Below are 26,554 nucleotides of genomic sequence, written 5' to 3'. Positions count from 1 at the left end.
TCCTTACCTTTTTATAAGATTCTCTAGCCACACAAAGAATCAACTGGAATCACCGTTTCAAAAGAAATCTCTGTTTACTATTAAACTGTGTAAATAAAAATAAATGCATATGCAGATAGAAAGAATGCATAAAAGCCCAATTAATCCAGCAATCAGCAGTTTTATTTAATGCAAAATGTGTGTTTTTCTCCCAAAGATCTTTCCTTTAAGGAGTGGCTTTAGATGATGAACTACTGCAATACAAGTGTTTAAAAAACATTAACACAATGCAAAGAAGTTGATAATTTAGCAAAACTATTTTATTAAAGCTTATTCTCATGATAAAATAATAGCCAACAAAATCATATTAGGCAGATCTTCTGCAAATGTGTGCAGCTGCCACCTATTCAGATATCATTAAGTCAAGATATTCTTGTTTTCTGTGGTATTCTTTATTTTCAGCTATTTACAATCAAGCATGAAGCAAAGATTACATCAGGAATGTAGTATTACAATTTTCCCCTCAAGACTCACCGTTTATTTTAATTAATGCCAGGTAGGAATTTATGTTTTCCTTCTTATCACTAAAATACAACTATTTTGCCCTTTTCCCATTCGGTATATTTAAAAATATTGCACTACGTTTAATTTATCTCTTACAATCATCATTAGCAATACTATACGAGGAAAACTATATCCAGCTTTTCTTACCCACTGTATCACACAAGTCAATTTAAAACCACGAATGTGTTTTTGAAATCAGTATTTGCATTGTTTTCACAGCTCCTTCATGTGTACCAGGGTTTAAATGAAGTACTTGGATATATTTGAAAACCTCTATAGTAGTCCATAAGAGCAAACACTGATGGAGATTGAATGCAGATCACCACCAATGGTAAGCCACTGAGAAAATGGAGTGGGGAAGTCTTAATACGCATCTCAAGCAAGTATAGGTTAAATAAGTTTTAGTCAATAAGGGAAGCTAATTTTGTGCGATTATTTGCTGAAGCTTAATTTCAGGTGTGTCACATGCCTATTTTAGCATGGATAGTGTTTTCCATACATCAACTAAATAAGTATCAACTGCCCAGAACTCACAAAGAAGTGCAAGTAGTTGCATGAGTGGAAGTAACCGTTTTGTTTAGAAGTACAAGTATGCTCTTCCATCTGTGAAAACCATTGCTTCTTAATTTTGCCCACCGCAGAATAAACCGAGAAGCAAATTTAATGGAGAGGTACATTACAGACTGCCTGAAAATTTAAATCAGTTATTTCACCATCTTAGATTCAACTCCATTTCCACAAAGGCATTTTTTTTTTCTACTACCAGTGATACCAGTGATAATGATACCAGTACCTAACACAGTACCTAAAATAAAGATGATATTTTATACGGCATTTCTATACACAAAAGATGAAACAAAGACATGTTTACAGGAAATAAATAAGAATGGCCTTAGCCAGGTGATGCTAAGATGCACAGTTTACACGTAGCACAAGACCAGATAGTTCTTTTCAAAAGCTGCTGGCTGAAATTCTTGCTCATCTCTACTGGACTCACTTATTTTGACTCAAATAAAACATGTTATATACACTATAGGACATTATTCGGACAACGGTGATAATTCTGCTCAGACTGTCTCTTCTGTCTGAGAAGCTGAATGCAACTTACCACTATATGATTACTCAAAAGTGATGAGAGAACATGTTTAGCTATTTTGTAAAGTATTTTGTACCTTAAGTTTTCTGAAATGATAAAGTCTGCAGCAAAATATTGGGTTTTTTTTAAATTACTTAAACCATCATTACATGCTTTTTCATAGAATGCAATGAAACCTCCAACTCTTGTGAAGAACAATTTTCCTTTATCAGGTTATCAGATAATACAACAATACTTAAACATATAACTTTGTTCTGGAAGGCAACCAGCCTCATCTCAAAAATATTCCCAATTAAAATTATTACAGGATACTGGCATGTACTTTGATATATAGTATTATTCAATCAGGACACAATAGCCCAAAGTTCTAAGGATGACTTTTTTTAGCATTACTGTATTTCATGTTAATTACAAACTATGAAAAGTTCCTGTACTTAAAAATATGGAAAACAAATGATATGCAATATTAACTTTAGTAAATACTAATAACTGACAAAATGAAAGACTTTTGTTTGCTTTCATGATATGTTTGGCAAAAAAAAATACACAACTACCTAGAAGATGTACAATAAAACTGTGATCAACGTTGTAAAGCCTGGTCCCTCAGTGACTTCTGTGTCAGTCATCAGCTTAGGCATGCAACAAGCTTATCATTTTTTCATCATACGATGGAAACTAAACATTTTGAAAATCCTGCCAGTTTCCTGTTGAAAACACTAGCTCAAAAAAAAAAAAAAGAAGGGGGGGCAGGGGACGGCAAGTAATACATTAAGGACACCACACACATTAATGTGAAATGGTAAGGTTACATAATTAGAAAAAATAAAAATAAGTTATTAAAAATAAATTTCCAATATAAACCTCAAAATGTAGTTGTAACCAGCCAGTTTGACAAAACGATGGTGCTGTAGCTGGAGAACCATTATCAGCTGTACTCTTACACAGGCAAACAAGTGTGGAGAAGCAGGACACGTACATTATACCAGTGTTTTAATTTACTTGGTGTGTGTTTGTAATTAAGTGCAAAGTATTCTTTTAGTCCATTCCTTCAAAGGCTAAATACGTAAATATCAGTCTACTGATTGAGGTGGATCAACTGGTTCTTCCGATATGATGTTGAATGTTGGAGCCTCTGTCAGACTGACATCTTCATTATCCATTTCTTCTGCTATATTGGGTTCCTCTGAATCTTTAGTCACTCTTTTGGACTGCCGCTCTATTGACATGTTCTCCAAAGACTCTATATCCTCAATGCCTGCTCTGTAGTGGATCATCAGCAGCGTAAGGGCCTGCAGTCTTTCACCCGACTTAGCCAGCGCAGCAGAAATCAAGGCTTTTTTCCTTGCATCGGTTGTCTCTTTTTCTTCTTTAACAAGTGAATTATTATTTTCCAGCTCCTGGTCTATTTCATTCTGCAGCTTATCCAACATAAATTCTAATTTCTGAAAACGCTCCTCTGTGGGTAAACTTCTGTAGAGATCACGTCCAATTTCTTTAACGGCAATGAAGACACTGTCATCTAGACCACCCTCCTTTCGGACCAACTTTATCCCAGTACCTGCTGCACGTTTTGAAGGACTGCTTGGCCCACTGATTTCAGTATCGCTACTTTCATTATCAGAAGTGTTTGGTGTGTGCTTTGGTGAAGGTTCTACCACCTCTGTTCCTTGCTCAGAAAGGCGAGCTTTGGGGACTTGACGAAGGTTTAACAAACGGGTGCTTGTATTGATGATATGCCTGGTCAAACCTGTAGTTCTGTTAACAGATTTAGATTCTGAATCAACGCGAGAGGATGCAGCTTGGGGAGCTTCCTGTCCTTCTGCTCTACAAACTCCCACAGTTCGATCAATTCGCTTCTCAGCTCCTACACAAAAGGGTGTCTCAGCTAGACACTTTTCTTGACATTTTTTATGGCAAACATAAGCACAGAGCATGCACTGCGAAGCCGCTTTAGTCCATACTTTCTTTTTGCAGTAATCACACCAAGTTGGATTCTGAAACTGAGTATCTTGAAAGTTATGCTTGTTCTCCGTAAGAACAATTTGTCCCAAGTAAGGATCCTCTTTCTGAAGCGCACGAGCTTCTTCTTCCAAGTGGCATTCCCTTTCCTTCTCCAGAAGGAAGTTTGAATCATCTATTTCACCTTCTTTTAAATATTTGAAATGTAAAGTCACATCGCCATAACAAAATTTTTCATTGAATCCCTTATGGGTTGTCAAATTCCGCAATGCTGTTCTAGTGACTGCTGCTTTAGGTGTAGGAGCATCCAGTTTAAATGTTCTAATATATTCCATTGAGGATGTAGCTATACAATCTAAAGCAATTTCTTCAAGTTTTATGCTTGCATATCCTAAGCAGATAAAACCACCTGCTTTGAAAGGGTCTCTGCACCACAGTGCAACATTAAGGTACTTATGGTATCCTTCTACTTCAAATAGGCAGGAGGATGTTCTCGTCCTTGGCCATCGGCCTTGACGGATTTTATAAGGAATTTCTGGCGATTCCCATGTTTGATGATCATCTCCACTATCTTTGTAACTACGTGCATTTTCTGAAAGTCCATCTTTTAATGTATCTTGTTTTGGTGCTGTTATTACTTTTGATACCGCTGGGTCTTCTATTTGATCATTATTCTTTACTACCTTCTCTGTACACTTATCTCCATTATTTGTAGGTGGAGGTGGTCTCTCTGGTTTTTCAGAAGATACACCTCCAGTTTCCAACAGATTTTGAGTTTCACTAGTAGGCAAAATAGGCTTACTTTGTGGCCTAGGTGGCACAGGAGGCTTAATACTGGATCCTTGTGATTGTTTACCTGATAGCTGTGATGCATCTGAACCCTCCATAGTTTTGGGCATTGCCACTTTAGCTCCATCTTTTTGTTGCGTTTTTGATGTTGTCTGATAACTTCCTAAATGTAGTTTTCGATTCAGAATTGGTGATATAGTTCCAAGTGGTTTAGCAGCAAGTATTACTACTGAACGTTTGGGACTCGGAGTTGTTGGCAGATCTTCTTTTTGGTCAGATGATTCACAAGCTAAGTCCTCAAATTCTGAATCAAAATCTCTGTTATCAACATCAGCTGATAAACTAGCTTGGTCATCTTCTGGCTGTGTCAAGAAAGCAGTGTCTTCCAGTTGTCCAAATCCATCCTGCAGCGCCGAACCATGCTGATTATACCCAACAGGCCTTTCATAAAAGACTAAAACTCTGTCCCCAGCCTGTCTAATAAGCTTCAACACTTGGACAGTTGATGTGATTTTAACACCTATTAAAAAAAGACAAAAATTGTTAAGTGTTAATTATGATAAGAACCTAAATGGCCAAAAACAGTCAACAAACATTTAGATCTTTAATAGTGGTAATAATACTGTTGCTCACTAACAGAGGAAGCTCTTCTGTCATAACTGACTTAACTAAAGTGTAACAGATAGATCCTTCCCATTTTATTCATAGAAATATATCACTTCAGGAGCTGGAAAAGATACTGACATAAATACTCCAGTTTGCTGTCTGTTATTAATGCTGTAATCTTGTAGAGTAATGCTGATTTTATATGCTAACATTTTTAACCTTGATCTTATTGCAAGTTTGGACTTTTCAGCAGCAGGCATGTAATAAAGGATTCAAAAGAGATGGGAATCTTTAAATACAGTTAGAATTAAAACAGACGCAGGCTAACAAAGAAAATAGTTCCAATATGTTAACAAAACATAGGCGTGATGCTACATTTTCAGTGTGGCTGAACAGTGAACTGAATCATCTCCCTTATCAGAACTTTCAGAGCCATTTGACAGTATCTCCAACCTGTGGTAAGATTCGACAAATTATATGCAAGCTAAAATATCTTAATGAGCACATAGTCCAAACAAAGTCATGCAGGGGGTCATGTAAAAATGACTTTTCCCTTGTTCTAGAGCAATCATCAACTGCCTGTCTGAAGCAACTCAAAACCCTTTTAAATCACTGGAGCAATGCAATGGGGATTTAGGCAGTACCTAATCACAATAACTCATTGTAGTGATTAAGGTCTGGTCTGTAAAACCTCAGGTAAAAACTTAAAAAAAAAAAAAAATTAATGCAACCGTGCTAGCAGGGAGTTTAAGTAGTTCATGTCATAAGTGTATAAAGTTCTACCTTTATAGTATTTTACCACACTAACTCTTTTACGGTATCTTAATGACTTAACAGAACCAAATATAAAATTACTTTACCTCTTATTTATTCGGTTAACGTTTGGAGAAGAAACATGTGTGCTGTCACATGCAGGGATATCTGGGATACTATATATAGCTCATAATTATGCAGTTCTTTCTGCATTTCTTTCTCTACCAGTGACATGATGGAGATAATCTCCAAACTCACAATATAACCCTAACAGAATTTCTTTTACCGTTTTTCCCCTAGAGTGATTTCAGTTTACATTCTATTTTATCAGTGGTACCTACATTTATTTCTAAAATGTTATTAATATATAGTGATACTCCCACTCCTTTTTAGTCTCTATAAATCCCTGGACAGTATACAAGCCCAAACAACTTTAAACTAAGCTACTTATGATTCCTACTCCATAATGTTTTATTTAGTCCCACAACATCCAGTAGAGTAGAAAATATTGCATTATTTCTTAATGATGATAAACAGGATCTCATCTGCTGCTTCCACTAAGTTGATTACCCATGGTTCTTGTTAATGGTTTATTTGTCCTTCTGTCCACTGCCATATTCTGTAGGTCCCCTCCAGTTCTCAAGTTTAAAGCAGTAAGATTTCCAGGATCAGTTTCTGATTATGGTTTATGATTATGATCTAGTTCTTTGTTGGTGACAGGGTCCATATACAACAGAAGCATTCAAGCTATATCTGGAGATGGTCTAATTTAAAACTGTAGAATATAAACTAGTATCAATCCACTTCATAATGCCCAGGCATTTCAACAGAATCTTTATTAAAAAAAACACCACCAAAATACAGTGCCCTTCCCTACAAAAGTCAAGGGTAACTTTTGCCTCAATGCAGCACTTACCTACCAGTTACAATTTGGACAAAGTCTTCAAATATGAGAACTTCAGAGTAGATTTCTAAATAATAATTAGGCTCCCACATGTCAGAGCTGACAAAAATTGATACTAAAAGTATAAGAATACTATCAAATACTCAGCAGATCTTCTTGAGTCATTCTGGCATTTCAGGCAATTACTCTGTTAGTAAAAAATATATTTATACTACTTGTTCCATACTCTATTTAGTACCTTTAGGTTCAAAGCTGAGTATGCAGGCCTAGGATGTAAAATGTTATGGTTTTCCTTGTAAACTAAGCACATTTTATAACATCACTGGAAGAAACTAAGTAGAAAGCCTCACAGCATCACTATTACAGCAGTTAATATATAACTACACTCAAATGTTTATTCAACTTTATTTTGGCTTTTACCTAGCAAAGAGTAAATAAACATGCAAAAAAAAAGAATAAAGTGAATGATAACCTTAAGTGGCCGTAAAAACTAACATTTATGTATTTATTATGAGTGCCAGGCATAACTGTAATTGCTGCAAAAGGCAGTCCAGTTGAACTGTATGCAGACATGTCCTCCTAGTTTGCAAGGTGACACTTATTTTGAAAGCTGACATGTTACTCACTGCCAATTGCTAGAAGTCTGTCTCCTCTCTGTAGATCAGCAGCTGCAGCAGGTGAGTTTGGAGTCACAGTTTCAATGACAACATGCCCTGCATCTTCTTCCTTGGACTGCACAAGGCGGAGCGTGAGCCCAACACTTTGCAGATTCCCTTTCACTAGTTCTGCCTAGAGAGAAAGAAGTTAAGAGTATGTCAATTAAGCTGACTGCAAGGATTCATTACTACTAATGATAGCTTAAATAAAATTATACAACCAATATTATTTAAAAAATTACATTAGGACATTCATTGACTTCATTAAGCAGGTTATCACATAACAGATTAACTGTCTGCCAATCCACTTTACACTCTGGATGGAACCAAATGACACCAGTTCTGAAAAGCCAAATATGCCAAAACTAGAGACCAGTGCAAGGAATTGTCAGCAAAATAAATATATAAGTGTATGTGTGCACACATCTGTTCAATAGTTTATATATAATTAATAACAAAACTGAGCTAATCTATGCAAATACAAATCAGCAGGAAAGGCAATACATGGCTCACCTTGCAAAAAGCCCCGGTCCTAACAAAGCTACAACTAAACACAACATCATCATCCATTTTATTGGGAAGAAGTTTTGTTAAAAGGAGCACTGTGCAATCAATCTAGGTATCACTTTGAATATACCACATTTGTGTTATAAAACATGTTACTACGAGTAGCTCTTCAGTAGTCTACACAAAAAGGTGTTTGGAATGAGAAAACTATCATGTACTTAGATATTGCTAAAGCATATTTAGAACAAACTTAAATTAACAATAACCTAAGAAGTTTCTTCAAAGACTCAGAACACTTTCCTCATTTATCTTGCAAGGTAAACACAAGATAAAATTTAATTCAATAATCTCAAATACCTTATTCTTTAAAAAAAAAAAAAAAGACTGAGGTGCAATGCCTGTAGTAGAGTTTCATCCCACACCCACGCACAGATCTCTTATAATTTGTAAGTCCCTCTTCAAACACAAGGATTTGGAAATCTTTTTCCAGCCTTAATCCTTTAGAACAAGACTTTCAAAGGAACCATCATAGGAAAATTGAGATTTGAGTACTTAAACTCTATGGCAAATCTCAGAAATAATGGTATACACCATTAGATATAAGAATATATCTAGGTAGTGGTCAATTGTTTACACACCTCAGTGTCTGAGATCTTTGGCAACTTTTTTCTTAATAAAGACCGTCCTTAATGAATTTAAAAATATACTCCCCCCCTTTAAAGCACATTCCTTCTGGACTGTTTCAGATGACTGTCTACTATCATTCCACTGAAGTATATTCTGTCTGTTTGAAAGGGGAACTCATAATCTATGTTTCAGCTCCAAGGTCAGAAATTTAATTTGCTTTTTTGATTCCCAAGAACAGAGACAGACATTGTTTGTAGAAAACCTCCATAGGAAATTTTCTATTTGGTTTCAATTTACTGAGTTTAGGTAGACAGTCTTCTCCTCCATCCTTCTGCATTTACTTTGTTTCTATTCATTTGTCAATGTTTGAACTGTCTGGAGTTGATCCTCCTCTTTGGAAATGTGTTCGTTTGCTTAGTTGTGTACAATGGCTTTCCACAGATGAAGTGGATCACTTAACTTTGGTACATGACCCTCTCCTTGGCTGAATGGCTTTCACTCCTTTCCTATAATCTTAATAGCACCACATCCTGGATTTTTGTTAATTGTTTTTCAGTTCTTTATAGAAATAAAAATGCTATACTATGTAACAGTTTGCTTAACAACAACATGGAGTTTGAAGAAGCAGACTTGCATTAACTTTCTAAGCTTTGTCACTAATTTTCTGCATTTCCCACAGTCACTTAAAGATAATATTTTCTCTCAAACTTTGTTAACGTCTATTGTGAATACCCAGTAATGTAAGAATACCAAGACCAAATATAAACTTATTTCAAGTTCCAAGATTCAAGGTTCTTCTATAATGCAAGCAAGTAAATAGCTGCCCATGCAGACAACTGTGGTAGGGTTTGGGGGTTTTGTTGTTGTTGTTGTTTGTTTGTTTTGTTTTAATTAAGGCAGATCCCATTTACACCAAAGAAACTCTGATACATAATTAAAGTTTAAAAAATTAAATAATAAACTCTTAAGTGTTAAGAAACAGAAAGTATTAGAAATACCTGTGGAAGAAAATAGAAATGTTCCTTTAAAGAAAAGAATTACTCTTCTGCTTTAGTCTTTTATTTACATATAGTATGGCTTTAAGTTAGCAATTCACAAATGTTGCATGTGCTGTATGGAAACAACATGAATGAGGATTACTACAATTTCAAACAACACTAGTTGAATATTTTAACTGTCAAAACCACAGATGACATGAATTTGCTGTGGAGGCATATAAACCTGCAACAAAAACTCCTTCCAAAAAATCACTCCCCTATGCTATGTAGCTCTGCATATTATCAAACAACAAGGAGACAATTATTTCTGAGATTTGCCACAGAGTCTAAGTACTCAAATCTCAATTTTCCTACCATGGTTCCTTTGAAAGTCTTGCTCTAAATGACTGAGGTTGGAAAAAGATTTCCAAATCCTTGTGTTTGAATAGATAATGAAACTATCATAATTAAGATCAGAAAGTAAACTCCCACTTAAGGAATGCTGACAAACATGAATATTACAAAGGACAATATTACAAATTTCCTCTTAACACAAAGTTATTCTGGCCATTTAATTACGCTCCTTAGGGATACATCTATTTTGATGAAATATAGTTTCTTCTGAAATCTTACATTAGTTCTGGATCTTAACGCCCAGAACTGGAGTTAATTAATAAGACAAGATGTTTTAAAGTCATGGCTCATCCAAGATGGATAAGTCTGTTAGTTTGCATCACTGCAGAAGAAATGTTGCTGTAAGTTTGTTTGCAACATGAGATAACTCTTGTGCAATCAGTCTTTGAGCAGATCGGAAAAGTATCCGACTACTGAAGGAAGCTGGCCATCATAACACTTTTACAGGAGTTACCTCATGCAAATCTACTTTCTTTTACAGTTGGATATTTTCTCATCCATTCAAAGAGTGGCACAAAGGAGTGGTAAGATTTCTAAAGACCTGTTCTTCAGAAAGCAACAAGTCTTATTTGAAGGAGAATGTCAGAAGGAAAACAAGACCTGGTACTGCAACATCTAGTATTTTGAAGAAAGGCAGCAATGACCTCTAGCCACTGTTAGTCCTTGCAATCATGGCAAACTGCATGATGAGCAAAATATGGGAAAAGGGCATAATTAGACAGTAAAAAGAAAAAAATGTTACCAAAAGGTCTCTTACAGAGTTTGTCAGTACAGACCCTCATCCTCTTGAGCTTCCTTTGAATCCAAGGACTTCTTTGAGCAGATCTCCATAGTGGATGACTTAACGGTGAAAATATTCTCTACTAGAAACCTCTGAGGTGATTCCCAGCATTTCACCCTTCCCTCCTCCCCCAGGGTGAGACCACATAAAAGAAACGAGGGACAGCTGGGACCAAAGACACTTAGGTATCCCTGAACATTTGGCTCCCATGCAGTGACACCAACCGCAGATTACAACGCGTATGACTCACTGATGGCAAGGAGACTTCCAATATTCTAGCAGTATCTGATGGAAAGCTGTTTTTGGAAGGAGAGAGCCTTTGAACATAACAAGCAAAGTTCATCTCAACTTTTTATTAACTTTGGCACAGTCACAAGCTTTCTCACGAAGTAAACTGGTTTTATTTATCAACCCAAACCAGATGAATAGTTTCCTTGATTTTTCTTTCTGGCAACTCCCAAGTTTCACCAAGTAATACCACAATATTTCAGGCTAGCTGCAGTGCAGGTAAACACTGTTTCAAGCTCTCGAACACCCCAAGTAGTACACTCACAAAACCGAGCATCTTCATACACCCAGCACAGCTACTTTATGCCTTCTGCCTCTCCCTCAAATTAAAACTTGATAATAAACGTAAAGAGCCAAAGATCTACTGGAACATGAAACATCAGAAGGACAAAAATCAGCTAAATGAGAGAGGTTAGAAGAAAACTGCTGATAGTGAGAGGACATTTATTATCAAGGAAGTTTGCTGCAAGGGAGAAAAATTAACAGCTGTGCCTAGGAGAAAGGAAAATTTTAACCAACTAGCTATACCATAAGAAAGCAAGTTTATTTTAATTTGATCTAATTAATAGCTGGTTTACTAATTCCTGCAAACCTTAGTAGTTACTTAAATAAGGAGCAAGACAAAGCAAATAATACGAATTGCTTGTCAGTGACAGGCATACATTCCAAGTAATTTATATTGAAAGAGTTAGAGCTAAACTGTGTCATGGAACATAGAAAATGCACCTTTTTTAAAAAAAGTAAGCAAGCCCCAGACTATTTATCAAATACTTGTTGAGATTAAGATGCAACAGAACAGGAACAACTATCTTAGGAAAAAATGAAGAGAAGTAATTTCCTTAGTGTTTTATTATTCAAGAAAAAAAACACAAGAAGAGGACACAAGATGTCCATTCACTTTCAAATTAATAAAACATTTTGATGTGGGGCTGTGAATGCCTGACTTTTACAGGACAAAGTCTATAAGCATTGATTTCACATTACAGGCTTTAGTTCATTTATATGCATCAGTGTATGAGCCACCGCAGAGCATAACCCCACCACTACTTTCAGTTCAATATTGGAAGTATGCTCTGGAAATAAAATGCAGCAAATAATTATGTTGTGTCTCATAGCCTTTCCTTACCTTAGCCTTGTCATTCTGAAAGCCTAGCAGATATTGGATGTCAATGAAAATCAATTTTTCCAACCTTTCTTAACATACTGATACTGAACTCCACAGTGATCATTCAGAAGTTTATAGCTTGCTAATACCATTTAAATGGCCAAATATTTACACGAGTGTCAATACAGGATGCAGTTTTAATGGTCGAATGCTTCATTAAATTATCAGTCTGAAAGAATTTGCAAATGCAAAGGGACAATAAACAAACATCCCTCTTAAAGGCACCACATTTGTCTGTTGCCATCTCATTTACTATTTGCTTCCAAAACTGTACCTACAAAGTTAGGTTATTTTTGAAAACAGAGGTAAGAATGTCATCAGTAATACTGTAGTCTCATAACTACAACATAAGTTAACATTAGATATAGCACTTCCATTCAGAATTTCTAAGACAAGACACAATAAATAACGTCCATCAATAAATACGGAGATTACAACATACTGAAACAGTATGTATGACAACCTCTTACTAGTAGTGCAATATCATTCAGCTAAACTTTAAAAACTATTAGATGCATACAAAAAAAGTCACAAAACTAAGCCACAGCATGATAGTTAGAGCATAAGACTTTTGCTTTTAAACCAAACTACTTGTTTTCAGGAACTAAAAAGGAAATGTTTTTTTGAAAGCTTAATTTTACTCTATAACTAATACTTCATATTTGCTTAACTATTTGTAAACATTAACATAATAAAGCTTTATTAGAATTTAGTAAGTATGTCACATTCTTTTGAATAAATGCTAAGAAAAGCTTGTTCATCCAAGCACATATAAGAAATCTTATTTCATTGTCTTTACATCAACTAAAGAAGAATATTTTTACAAATATTTCTTATTCCCTATCAGTGGTATGTAACACGCTGTATGTATCAAAAATTGACACCATGTATGTCAGTGCTGTACTGTAGATTAAAACCTTATTTTTTTCCAACCTGTCAGAGTCACTAAGTGGATCTTAGGTATTCTTGAAAGGGATGGTCTAATGTGTTTTGGGGGAAAAGAAGAAATAATGTCGATGAATACGCCTGTAAAGTATTACATTCTCCTAGACGACTCTGCATGCTGAGAGGAAAGGAAGGAATATTTCATGTCAAAAAAAAGTAACATTAAAGTACAAAACCAGGAAGCAGTTCCTTCTATTCTGAACACTCAGATATTTGTATTATTAAAAAAAGGTTTCTGGCATGTATCTTTAAAATATGGACTTTAACATTATTGCTTTTTTCAACCCTATTATTGAATGCAGTCATTATATATGACCTGTACAGTGAAGTGATTGCTAGATTATTTATATGGGCTAGAGGAGACAGTGAAAGGAAACAGGTATCACCAATCTCACGATACACTCCTTCGTAACACTAGACTCAAAAGAAAAAAAGGAATTTTTTTTGATGTTCTGAGATGATTTCCATCTCTGCTTTAGAGAAGGACTAGATGTTTTTCTTCTCTTTGTGACATGGCCCCAAAGCCCAAAACTATGGGGCCAGTGTAGCAAAAGCCTTTTCCAACCTATTCTCCAGCCCTCCTGTCCACATGGCAGGATAACGCCTGAAGTATTCTGGGGAAACTGTCAAGAAAACAGTCTTGCAAAGAAAAGTGTCTGATGTAGACCATGACCAAGGAATCCATGATGACAGGCACACTGTAACTTCCCAGGCATAGAGAAAACTCCCAACAACAGAAAGAGGAGAAAGTTTTCTAAGCATTTGAGAGCTAGCCTTGTTCTTGGGATGCTTAAGTAGTTCAGTAGTCAATAAAGTATGTACTAATTATCAGTTATAACCTGTGTTCACTGTTATGTCTTATTTGTATGTAGGTGAATTGATACATACATACACTCACACAGTCGCACAGAAATCCACTAAAAATTTTGGTTCATAAAAATAGGCTGGGATTCCCAAGCAACCTCCTGGTTAGTATGCATTCAAATATACTGCAAAACCAGATACAGATGCAAAAAGAACAAGCCCAGGAATTGGCTACCTAAAATTGGACATGTACTTCCTTCTTAATCTTTGTATTTCCTTTAGCAGGTTCAGACATGTGAAAACATGCTGACAGAAGATTTAAAAAAAAACCAACAAAACAAACAAAACGAAACAGGGAAAAAAAAAATCAAGAGCTAGATTAGTATTATAGGATCACTAGACTATACAATGTGCCAATGAAAAGAAAGGAAATAATTTCTGTAATTAACTCTAGGTAGAAAATGGACTCTTTTTAATATTTTTTTCCCCACCACTAGAAACAGGCATTAATTACAAACCACTATTAAAAAAAGGCTGAAGGTAATCTAATGCAAAAGATTGTATACTGGCTCCTTAAAACATCAGGATACACCACAGCCAGAAGCAATACTATATTCTAAGAAACCAACATATACTAGGAAACATATTTACAAACTTGGAAATTATCTTACTGATTTGTGGATTAATTTTTTCAAATTGTTCATAAAATGTGTTTCCTAAGATTGCTTGAATAAAAATCTGACTTTTGTTTCCATATCTGAAGCTAAATCTTAAAATCTAAAGTTGTTACCGTTCCAAAATCTCGATCAAGGCTTCTACAACAATAATTAACATACTCTTTCTTGCTATGTGATGTTTCCTCCTTACCAAAGAAACATATACCTTTAATATCAGGCTTGGTTCAAAATTTTCGTGTATTTTTTCCCCCCATTCCCAGGTTTGCATTGATTCAGTTAATTTCAACAAACATGTTTATTTGTGTGTGTGTGTCCCCAATTTTTTTTAGTATCTTGCCAAAACATATTAGACAAATATGTTGAATGAACATGTATTTGTTCTAGATGTACAAAAAATGGGGGGGTAGGTTGTTTGTTTTTTCAAAATAATTTACAAATATATTTAAACATTTAAATATATATATGAATAAAACTTTCAATAAGAAATTAAAAGGAAATTATCTGCTGCTTATGAAAAAAATTAATTTGTTGAACAGCAATCCTGAAGATCCAAATTATTGTTCTTGCACAACTCATTTTACAGTATACAACTGAGCAACTGCCAAAAATATATCCTTCTGCCCATTTTGCTTGGAAGAAGAAATTTGATAAAACCATTGAAAACTTCACATGCAAAATGAAAATAAATTTGGAAAAGCTACCAACTGCAGAATGAGCTTTCACTACAAGTAGATACCACTGATAAAAATAAAACTTCATGGCAAACAGGACTGAGTTACAGTGAACATAAAAATATGAAAGTTTTATCAGAAATCTATATCCACAGGGATATTAGGGAATTTATTTAGGTGTGTAACCACATTATCTTAATCCATCCTATACCACTTAGTTTGATAGTTAAACCATCCCTTGCTTCTCTCTACCCAATGTCCACTGTAGTGTTTCCAGTGGGTTTCTGGACCAGGCTAATCCTTAAAGTTTTAGACAATTTTAACTATGTGCTTTTTGCTTTACCTGGTGTCCTGCTTTCCTCTACTGCAGCTCTTATTCTGCTCTGAAAACCCACGACTCTAGAGAGGTTTTTCCATACTTCCATAGCTGTCCTCAGCAGCTGTTCACTTGCCTAATCTCATCAACTAAAAAAGTCCACCTTTTACATTGATCACCTTTCTCACCAAAGAACTCTGAACAATGCATTGTCATGAAAACAGTCTTCATCAGTAAAACAAAGGAATCGGCTAACACTCAAAATCATCTTGAGAATGAATATTCACGTAATTTTTCTAGTACAAATATTTGCAATATCAGAAAATATGTTCTTCAGCTTGTTTAGTTTTATTCAATATTGCCAGTTTTGCAATTACTGCATTTTTATACATATATTTGTGTTCTATATCATACCAGCTGAAAATGCTTGCAGACTGGAGTATACATAACCAACTGAAACACCAATTACTAACTGGCAAATTAGGTACCCATGGCACTACTGATCATTCATACTTTATGGGACTGGCTAAACCTTCGTGCCTTTTTGGATGTCACTGAATGGATATTAAAATCATTAGCTTGTGGACTCTTAATGTTTCCTTGAAAGGAATTCTATGAAATTATCCACTTCTAACACAATGGATTGACTCAGGCGTTCACTCACCACCACAAGTATCTCTGCAAGTTTAGTGTGACTGCCACAGACTTCTCAAAGGGAGCTCTGACCACTAATGAAAGCAGAGGAATTACACAGCCATTTCAAAAGGTACAGTTTAAGTTCAAATGCTAGAAAATAAAGCATTCAGAGAGAAGTTAAGAAAGAAACACTGGAGTCCTAATAGCACTGGACCTTTTAAAGATCTTTTTTTAAGTTGTGAAAAACTCAGCTCCAGAAAAGATTTTTTTTAATTTTTTTTTTTAAATTGTGGTTACTGTTCTCCCACTCAGCAGATGATGCAGATGACCTGCACACCACTTTCCCATTTTTTTCTCCCCTTCACTAAAAGCAATAAACCCCAAAACCAATCAACCAAAAACCCCCACAAACACACACATGAAACACCTTTGCCTTCAAAAGACTTGTTACATTTACTGGCATCTGGAAATGGCCAGTAAGTCATCAGTTCTTACGCTCTCCCGTGACTAAAACATAGAAATGTATACACTGACTTTAAACCTGTTAGTCTGTATTCTAATGTCAAAGTAGTCAGCACAAGATGAATTAGCCTACTCTGAGTTTGATGTTGAGACAGCGCTACATCTTAGTACAGATAAGTTGGTACTGCTGAGTTATTTCAGGTATAATTACAGTGCTGTACTGCAGTGTGGACCTACCTTCAGTTACTTTGAGAGTGTCTATCTAAGATTTTTACTATTCTCCACTGTTTTTAATCTCTTGTCCATTTCAATTACCTCTAAGCCTAAACACAGAATTTTCTCCAAGCTATACTGGAAGCAGTTTTTAAGGGACAGAATTTCCCATTAATGGGTACGTTACAATTCAGCCACCCCAATTAATAAAAATAAAAAAATAATTAAAAAAATTAAGTGTGGCACACACTTTGTATTTAAACAATCAAATAGCATTATTAATGAAAGTCTGGACAGTAAATGTGTCACAGAGAAATTAGGCTTATAAGCAATGGACTCACTACCTCTGCTTTCTTAACAAGGTCTGGAATAATCACCATCTTTGCTTTCTATGGAATACTAGGAACAACAGATTTTTAATGACAATAAAACAGTGAAAAAAATGGAAGTGGGATTTTAGACCTTTTTCTGTTAATTTTTCCACCTATGTGAATTGTGGTCTGTGCACAGGGAGACACAACTATCTCAGATGAATGTTGCAGTTTTCATATTTGGGTTTTTCTACTTTTAGGAAGAAGCATATTTATGGATAAATTTCTTGAGATTTTTTTACTAGTCATCTTATATAGCAAGCTAGTAGGGCTCATTATTTTCTGTTCTATATATCTTACAAAAACCAAAAAATACAAGCTACAAAATATGATGGTAATTTCATTCTAAAGTGAGTTACATACTGGACCAAGACCATATTTAAAGTAATAGTTCATTAAGGCCACAACACTGCAAATGTTACACACATGTCTAACTTCATCATCATGCGCTATTTGTCTGAAATAAATGGGACAATTCATGGTAGTAAAGTTAAACACCTGCATGTCTGCCTGATGAGCACTAAAAACACTGGACATCAGAAAAATCCAAAACAGGCTAGTTACTAAACAAAATAAGGAGCTACATCTTATTTTCCTCAGTACTTCTGACACATTGCAGGCACTCTTTGACTAAGCTACTACTAAAAAAAGTGTACCTTCCAATTGCAGGGTGAAACAGGTTATGTGACATACAGAAAGTAAACTGTTTAGCAATTATCATGAATTGCTGAGGCATTCTTACTAAACAGCAATTACAGGCATTGAATGGAGGAGTTAAAGACAAACAAGGCAGCAGAAAACCTGCATTTAACTTCAAAGTGTCAGAAGCAGGTAAAATGCAGACCTTCAGTTTTACGTGTAGCTCTTCTTTGGAGAGCAATTTAGTACAAACACCAGTGTAGCTCTTCTTTAAGTGCTCTTACTCACTGACATCCTTTTAGTCTTTATTAAACCCAACTGTGATGATTTCCTTTGGCCCTGAAAAAATGGAAAAGATTGATTTTTTTTTTTTCAAATCTTCTATCACCATTTATGTCTTTGATAGGAAAAAAGCTTCCTCCAATATTGCTTAAGCATGACTCAGTCATCATATAAATGTTTTGTAAAAAACTCAGGTAGTCTAATAGCAAATAAGGTTGCTGAAACTGGATATTATAAAGAACAGAAGTTCATTAATAATACCATGTGTGACACCAAACCAATAAAAAGTTTACCTAGTTAATGGTTTTCTTTGTATAAATTTGTTATGAATCACCGCAATGCAAATTACAGATTAAGGAGATTAATGAGAACATAAGAGTTTATGCACTGTGAATATGTGCACACTGAGAGGTCAGTCCAGGGTTTTGTTCATTTCTGAGACGGAAGCAAAAAAAATGAAAAACATTCAAGTGTATACATTAAAAGCAAACCCTCTAAAACACCTAGTAATTACTTATATTTACCTTGGAAGTACCTAATTAATAGTGATAAAATGGTTACTATTAATCTTCATGTAATAAATTCAAAACATTAGACTATCAGGTAAAAGTTCTTTATAATGAAAATAATATTCATGGTAAAGAGTTTTCTTCTCCACACAGAGAAACTGCTTGGCAATTTTGACTATCACACCCAGCAGCATTAACCACCTGATTACCGACATGGATATTGCCATCAAAACTAAAAATACGGAAAGTTATTACCCACTGTAGTTACAGTAACATGTATCACAGATGCTAGTTCCCATGGAAATAAAATATACAATACTACTTTTCTAATGAACATAAATCGTAACTCTTAGATCTCACTAATGGGCTTAAAAGTTACATTTTAAAGGGCTTAAAAGTTACACTTCTGACAGAAGAACGCTGATGGAAAGAATAAGTGCATTATTTATAGGTTGATTTTTATTCTGGAGCAGAAGTGTTTTCTTTCGAGCAACAGCAATGCTAATTGCAGAGTTACATCTGGAGGACAGTGCATCTTCTGAAACGAGCAGGAGGTTCACAAATACTCCTTGCCTGGGAATCTTCAGCAAAAAAGCCTCCCTGGATTTGGGACGGGAGCAGAGCCCCTGCTGCAGCTCTGCTCCGAGGAAGAGCTGGGTGCTGGCAGAAGCAGCGCCCGGGCCGGTGAGTACCAGCGGTCCCAGGAGAGGCCAAAGCGGCAGGCACGGCACCCGGCTTCCCAGCTCTCCCCCAGCCCTGCAGCCTGGCTGGCCCCTGGCACTGCCCTCAACTCCAACAGGATCGTCGGATCAACCTTCGTACCCCCCCGGCACTGCCCTCAACTCCAACAGGATCATCGGATCAACCTTCGTACCCCCCCGGCACTGCCCTCAACTCCAACAGGATCGTCGGATCAACCTTCGTACCCCCCCGGCACTGCCCTCAACTCCAACAGGATCGTCGGATCAACCTTCGTACCCCCCCGGCACTGCCCTCAACTCCAACAGGATCGTCGGATCAACCTTCGTGCCAAAGGTGAGGACGTCAAGCAGTGTCGTTTGACTTATTAAAGACGCGATGTATTTAAACAGTTACCTACACAAGAGCGTGCAAGAAATATGTAAAAAACTACACTCTCGCAAGCAACGTCACAATTCCAGGTAACAGAAATTACATTCTTTTCAATAACGTAGTCAAAGCAACAGGGGCCTCACGTGTACCTCGAACCAACCTAATTATACAGTTTGAAATATCGTAGGACTTAAGTGAACACAGTTTGTTATTTCTGCACTGCATAAACACACTATCTTCTTGACAACTGTTACATTTCTCATCAATTTTAACGGCTACATGGCTATTAAAGAAAGCACAAGCCTGCATAATATCCTGCGTGACCCAATCAGTTTTCAGACTCCTACGTTCCCACAGAACTAGCTAAACCCAAAGGAACTAAAGCAGATGTAGTAAAATGATTCATTATAACAGCTCTTCAGAGATTAAATACAAGATCCATCTGTATCAAAACAAAGTTCCTGTTGCATACAACCCCCCCCACAACCCCACCCTTTGCCTGGTAAAACCAGAAGATGGCTTTTCTTCTGAAATTCTACATTACCAAGGCCAGAAGAGATGAGGATTTATATCTAGCTTATTCCAAATAATTGCTGTAAGAAGGCCAACGTTTTGTATATAATAATCTTTCCCTACATAGAAAGGCAGCCAAACCACACTGAGTTGTTTTCAATTAAGTTCTGGACACAACACTGCAGTACAAACACACAACTATATAACCAGTAAAGATTTCCACGACCATACATCTATTTCTGGTTATTTTGTTGAACACATCACATCAAATCAATTTGTTTATGGTTATAGGGCACAAGTCGCTGCCAGGCAGTGAAACAGCAGCTCAATGTCACATCTAATTAGTAGCACCAAGACAACAGCACACCTAGAAGCCAGATTTTCATACTGTTACCATTCCTCACTTATAAAAATTGCCACAACTATTAAACTGAAAAAGATCTTTACACCAAGTCAAATACTGACAATTCACTTTGCAAAATAAATCAATACCCAGCTATATTTGCTTTGCACTTGAAAAATAGTCTAATTTTTTTTCCCCAAACACACATAAAGATCACTTCCCAATATATCTGAAGAACGATTTAGAAACTGAATGTTAGCTGTAAATTGTAATCAACATGCTATCCAACTTTGCAACCTAGCTTCTGTGAATGCTTCATGAAAATCCAGAGGTCTGAATTTTTCATAGAATCATAAAATAGTTTGGCTTGGAAGGGACCTTCATGTTGCAGCTTTCCACATAATCAATGTGATCATAATCGGCTAACAAAAAGTAGGATTTTTTTTTCCCCTATAGTTAGATATCTGAATGACAAGACAACAGAATTGGTATAACTACTTAGACAAAGCACTGAATATCCTCCATTTCTAGGCTATGAAAAAGCATTATTACAATGGATGTCCTAAAAAGAAACCAAACAAAAACAACTTAGCTATGCCACAGATTCCTGTTAAACATTTGAGACTGGGATTGTGCATTACCATGAGGCTTAGTCACAATTCTGGCAGAAATCTCTCCCATAATTTACCTCCTGTCATTACTTCTGGAGGTAGCAGAACATACAAGTTCTCCAGAAACCCATTTCGGACCCCAAACCACTAACACTGAAGCATGCAAAAGCGCTAAAAGAAAAATACTCTTCCAGAAACAGCTTATTAGGAAAAAAAAAAAAGTTACAGGAGCAGGACAGTACCCATAATGGAAGTAAAAGTTCATTCATTTTGACTGGGGTTTTTTAAAGTATTTTCTGGCTCGGGGATGTAACATATATGCATTCCTCATCTCCCTATCGTAAGGTAAGTCAAAGAATGAATAGGAAATTATGTCAAGCTTAAAAACTTCTTCTTTTACTTTAGCACTCCCTATAACTTCATATACTCTGGTTTTATGCTCTATTATTTTTAAATTAGCAACAGATCTTATTGATAGCTGGTGAAATATGTAAGAAAAATACCCAGCAGATTTCATAATGCAACATCTATTTCCCGTTCCCCCTTCTCTTGTCCACCACCAGAAACAGGGCTTGCTTGTGACTGCGACCAGTTACCTTCCCCAAAGAATTTACAACTCATTTAATTTAAAAATGAACAAAGAATTAGTCAATACCATAGAATACCTGAGGAATAAATATATTTTAAAAAATAAGTCATACTGAACAAGGGGGGGGGGGGGGGGCGGAAGACTGTCAAATGCACATGCATGACAGAAGCTGTCCTTAAGTAAATCTAACTTGTTTACTTAAAAGTGGTAAATATTCATAAGGTGGTAAAATCTTTCTACATATTAGAGGATCAGAATCTGCATCAGTTCGAAAACCATGAGTTATTTGTTTCTTTGATTTCTTGACTTAAGTATGAATAAGTTTACTTAATAATTTGAATGAGCTCTATCAAACAAAAAAAATTGAAAATTGCATCCAAGAAGTTGATGACAACATTCTGTGTGATACAATTTGAATACTTAGTATCAAGCCATATTTTTATACTTTCTTGACTATCACTGTAAGGCTGTTGGTGGAACAGCCCAAAAAAGGCACTGTTCATAAATGGCACATTTAATACTAAGTATTCAAAGTCTGAGGTTTATCTTTTAAATTGACACTTTTAAAAATATTTGATCTGAAAACCTACAGCTTTAAGAGATTAGAGCTCTATAGAAAAAACAAATGTGAAATGTGATGAATGATGAAATACAGTAAAAAAAAAGTAAAAAAGATGAAATATGTCATAGCAAAGCTTCAGGATACAAAATTACAAATTTCATCATTAACTTGCTCCCAATTTGCTATGCAATCACTTAACTCCCACCACCGTTCATGAGAGCAAGAGATGTGTTAACTCAAAAAAATTGTTTGCTTTTATAACCTCTGCAACACACTAAAAAGCCTAAGATGAAAGTACCTGAAAAATTATATTCAGTCAGAGTTTGGGGGGGGGGGGGGGGGGGGGGGGGGGCGGTAAAACCACTGTGTTTGTAGAGATAGGGAGGGAAAGGAAGATAATGATATAAAAAAATTAGATCTGGATCGGAGAACTGCAGTCTGCAAATCCATGGGTGCAGTACCATGGCAAAACATTCCAAGTTTTCCCTTTCCCATGACCTCTGATTATTAAAACTTTATTAATTTACATCGACTACCAAGAAACGCATAGCTTAAACTCAGATTTTCTACTACCTGTCTGTGTACAGTGTTACACTTGGGTACTCACCATCATGAACATATTACAATATATTCTACCAGAAAAAAGTATTTGTGAGACAAAAAAAGACCATTTTGGGAGCTAAAAAAGCAAAACTATCTGCTTTTTACTTAGGACTCTGTTAGTCTGCAATGCCAGAAGAAAATCATAATGAATAAACATGTGTGTTCATCATGCACAGCTTGCCCTTCTTGATGAACTCTCAAGGTTCACAAAAATAGCCTTTGACTTACATACTTCAATACCATTTGAAGAAGAGCACTGCAAGATAATTAAAACCAAGGTAATTCTACACTGCTAAAGTCATACAAATACCAAAAATGGACTGTAATTTAGATGTTTTCAGCAGAACCACCATTGATTTCCCCCCCCCCCCCCCATTTTCATACAAGCACACACATCTGAGTTGAACTGGAAACAATATTTTGCGTACAAAGCAAGCCAAGGTTAACAAAAAAACCATGCAAGGATCATGACTTGTGTATGATGATGAAATTAAGTAATATGTTGCTTATAATTATTGAAAGAGCTATGGCTTTATTACATAGAGAGTTTTTTATTAAGGCCCTTCTCCATGGCAGCCGACAGTGCCGTGGTTCACAGGGATAAACACAGCCCTGATGGGGACAAGTGGCAAGATCCACCCCTGCCCAAAAGTGAGTGGAGAGGGACAGGGGTGGTCCCACAGCAGCACCCTTGGCAGCAGGAGCTTCTTGGCAGGCAGGCTGCCCTGTTGGAGCGGGTGACCCTGATGTGGTATGGGGCCCAAGAGCCAATTCACCCTACAGAAAATCAGAGATGTTTACCTGGGCTTGTTGCAGCTGTATATTGTTGGGGGAACATAAATAGTAAAGCTCTAACAACGACACAGGGCTAATGGAGGGACTAGAGCCAAACTGCACTGCCTCCTGGTTTAAGTCTCTGCCTGGTTAAATACTTACATTTTTCTCAAACAGCAGTTCAAAAACACAGATTTTACAAATCACTGTGGTTTCTTCAAAAAAAGTGTTATACAGGTATACAGATACTCATAGGGGTATAAAAAGATATCTAACTGCATGTGAAAATGAGACTCTTTCAATGAATAAAGAGACACTTTGAAATGGATATCAAACTTCTGCCTCTGGACTTCAGTGACACTGAACTGACATAACCACCTTAATAGAGCATGACCAAATATCATTTTCTGAAACCGTTAATTACCAAGAAACTGCAATACTAACAATAACCAATTAAAAATTAATCCTTACATTAGCAAAGACCCCTAGCTAACAGTCGTATTATACCAAGTATTCAAGATAAATGGCACCTTCCAGTTACCGGCCAACTTCCAGCTGCCCCCAGGAACTGTTCTTACCAGAAGCAGTAGTGGCCAGCTAATGCTAGTTATCTCAATAAGCAATAGCATGCGCATAGAACCAGCCACAAAAAAACAGAAGCGTGAGACCACCTGTACGAACCAGCACACCTGCAATAAGAATATGGGCTGTACAGAAATCTGGCACCCAGCTACTAAAGAAAGCAGCTACTCCTGTGAAAACATTATCTCAAAGAGCAGCAATACTCAGAGAAGGGAACTAAAGGATATTTTAGGGGAAGGGGTGAGGCGATAGACAGATACTAAAAAGAGCATGCCTTTGTGTACAGTCCACTCATTCAAGTTTTGCCTATCAGCTATACTCTCTCTCTTACAGAAAGCATTGCTTTAAAGTGTTTCTGGCCAACTGATAGTTGCTAGTTGCCTGCTCATTCAGCATTCTCCACTGCTATTCTTTCTATAATAAAATACACAGAAATATATGATACCCATAGATAGATAAAAGATAAAAGAATGACTGTCATACACTTCAAGATCACGATCTACTTGCGAAATCTTCTGTGTCTTAAGTAATGGTTGGCTAACCATTGCTCTCCTATTTTGGATTTATGCTATTGCCTCAACAGAAATTCCACCTTTAAAAAAAAAAAAAAAAATTTATTCTACTGACAATAGAATTTACACTCCTGCACTTCGCATTTAACAATACATAATGCTTGAAGCTTACCTAGGAATTTGTAGGACTGCTTGACACCAGGCACCATGAAGCACATAGCAAGGAAAAAAAAAATCTAGCTTGAAGAACTCCTTTCAGAAGGTGGTAAATTTATTCTCCAATAAAACTTAGAAATAAAAAAACAGGAAAAAAAGGCCAAGTTTCAAGGTCAAAGATTTATTTTCTGATTTGATATAGACAGAAGGAGTTAGCTTGCACATCTCCTGTTCTACAAGTGCTTTGCTGAAAAGGAGGCCCAGGATACGATCAGTCAAGACCTATATAGCGTCTTTTCCTAAACTGTTCTTCCTGCAGCCACAGCAACATTCCTTGCTTCTCTTCTACTGTAGCTTTAAAATATTTATTTCAGCATTTGAAGAGTTATACAGTGGGTTGGGGGTTTGGCAATGTCAAAAAAGATCTCTCTGCTCCACTAAATTATTTTTTCGAACGTGCAGAAAAGAGTATATTCTGTCCAGGCCACATTTCCAATGCCTTCATAGGTTTCTACTTCCAGCTGTCAAAACAAATCCAGAAATGAAACTAATATCTGTAAAAGTAAATTGTGTGATCTTAGCTAGAATCAGATTCTTTACTTTCTGGTAAATCTCGTTCACTTTCATTCCAATTATTAGACATGAGAGACTATTGCTCTAATGACCTTTCACAAAATTACTTCCTCCTAGTAGCTATTTTTAAAGCTCAGGAATTAATTACAATTCTTGGTTACCTCAATCATATGTAACCAAGACTGTGGTTCCTAATGCACTTCTGTACATCAGTTGGCAAGAACCTGAATGCCTTTGCTCACAACTGCAGCCAAAAGTCCGTTCGTAGTTATTACAAACATATTTTTAGAATATATGTTATTTCAGATTCTCTTCCAATAGCTACAGCTTCAAGAACTGTAACGGAAATAGAAACATTTCTCAAACGTGGCAAAAAACTTTATTAAAAAAAAGGGCAAAACACACTCTTTACTCAAATATTGTTTGCAAGGAATAAAAATCCATCATAGATGTTCTCACAGTTTGGCTAATCACCCATTGTAGCCAGACTGCAGAAGTTTAATAAATGAAAAAAATATTACATATTTTTTATTTTCTCTTTCTAGAAGGTCTGTAAGCTCAGGCATAACCTTGATGCAATTTCATTACAGAGTTTTTAGGCTAAAACTGCCTCCTGCCTGGACAGCCTGCAACACAAAGAAATTTTACTCCATCTGAAACCATCCCTATAGAAACAGTCCTAGACTGGTCTCAAGACTAAATTGCTCTTTTTATGAATTATTTTTATTTAACTAGTCAAAATGAGTTCAGATAGCTCTGCTGCCTGCCCGCCCTCCCTCCCCGTGTAACAGTATAGTCTGTCACATACTATTTAGTGAGGAAAAAAAAAAAATTTTAAAGAAAGACTTTTAACAACTAGCACTGCCTGGCTGCCAGGGCCCCTCTAAACAGGGTCCTGAGCAGTCTGAGCCAGCTTAGCCCTGACCTGGGTGAAGCTGGGACCAGATTACCTCCAGAAGTCCCTTCCATTCTAAATTACTCCTAATAACCAGATAGCTTGTCCAGATATCATTTAAATCTTGTTTGAAATTACATATATATATATGTATGTGTGTGTGTGTGTGCATATATATAT

The 26,554-nt window shown here is 36.2% G+C and overlaps 1 protein-coding gene across 1 annotated transcript in view; it reads right to left on the bottom strand.

Moving 5' to 3' along the window:
- Positions 1-281: 281 nt before the first annotated feature.
- Positions 282-26,554, bottom strand: part of PDZD8 (PDZ domain containing 8) — a 67,238-nt gene continuing 40,965 nt past the window's right edge. Inside the window, exons 4-5 of the mRNA XM_030030881.2 lie at positions 7,277-7,439; positions 282-4,907 (exon numbers count right to left, since the gene is read on the bottom strand). Coding sequence (XP_029886741.1) covers positions 2,710-4,907; positions 7,277-7,439 — 2,361 coding nt within the window. The 3' untranslated portion in view covers positions 282-2,709. The remainder of the gene's footprint in view (positions 4,908-7,276; positions 7,440-26,554) is intronic.

This window comes from Aquila chrysaetos, chromosome 11, assembly GCF_900496995.4.
Source record: "Aquila chrysaetos chrysaetos chromosome 11, bAquChr1.4, whole genome shotgun sequence".
Classification (NCBI taxonomy): Eukaryota; Metazoa; Chordata; class Aves; order Accipitriformes; family Accipitridae; genus Aquila; species Aquila chrysaetos.
Note: the sequence above shows the minus strand (reverse complement) of the source record. Positions and strands in the feature narration are given on the sequence as shown.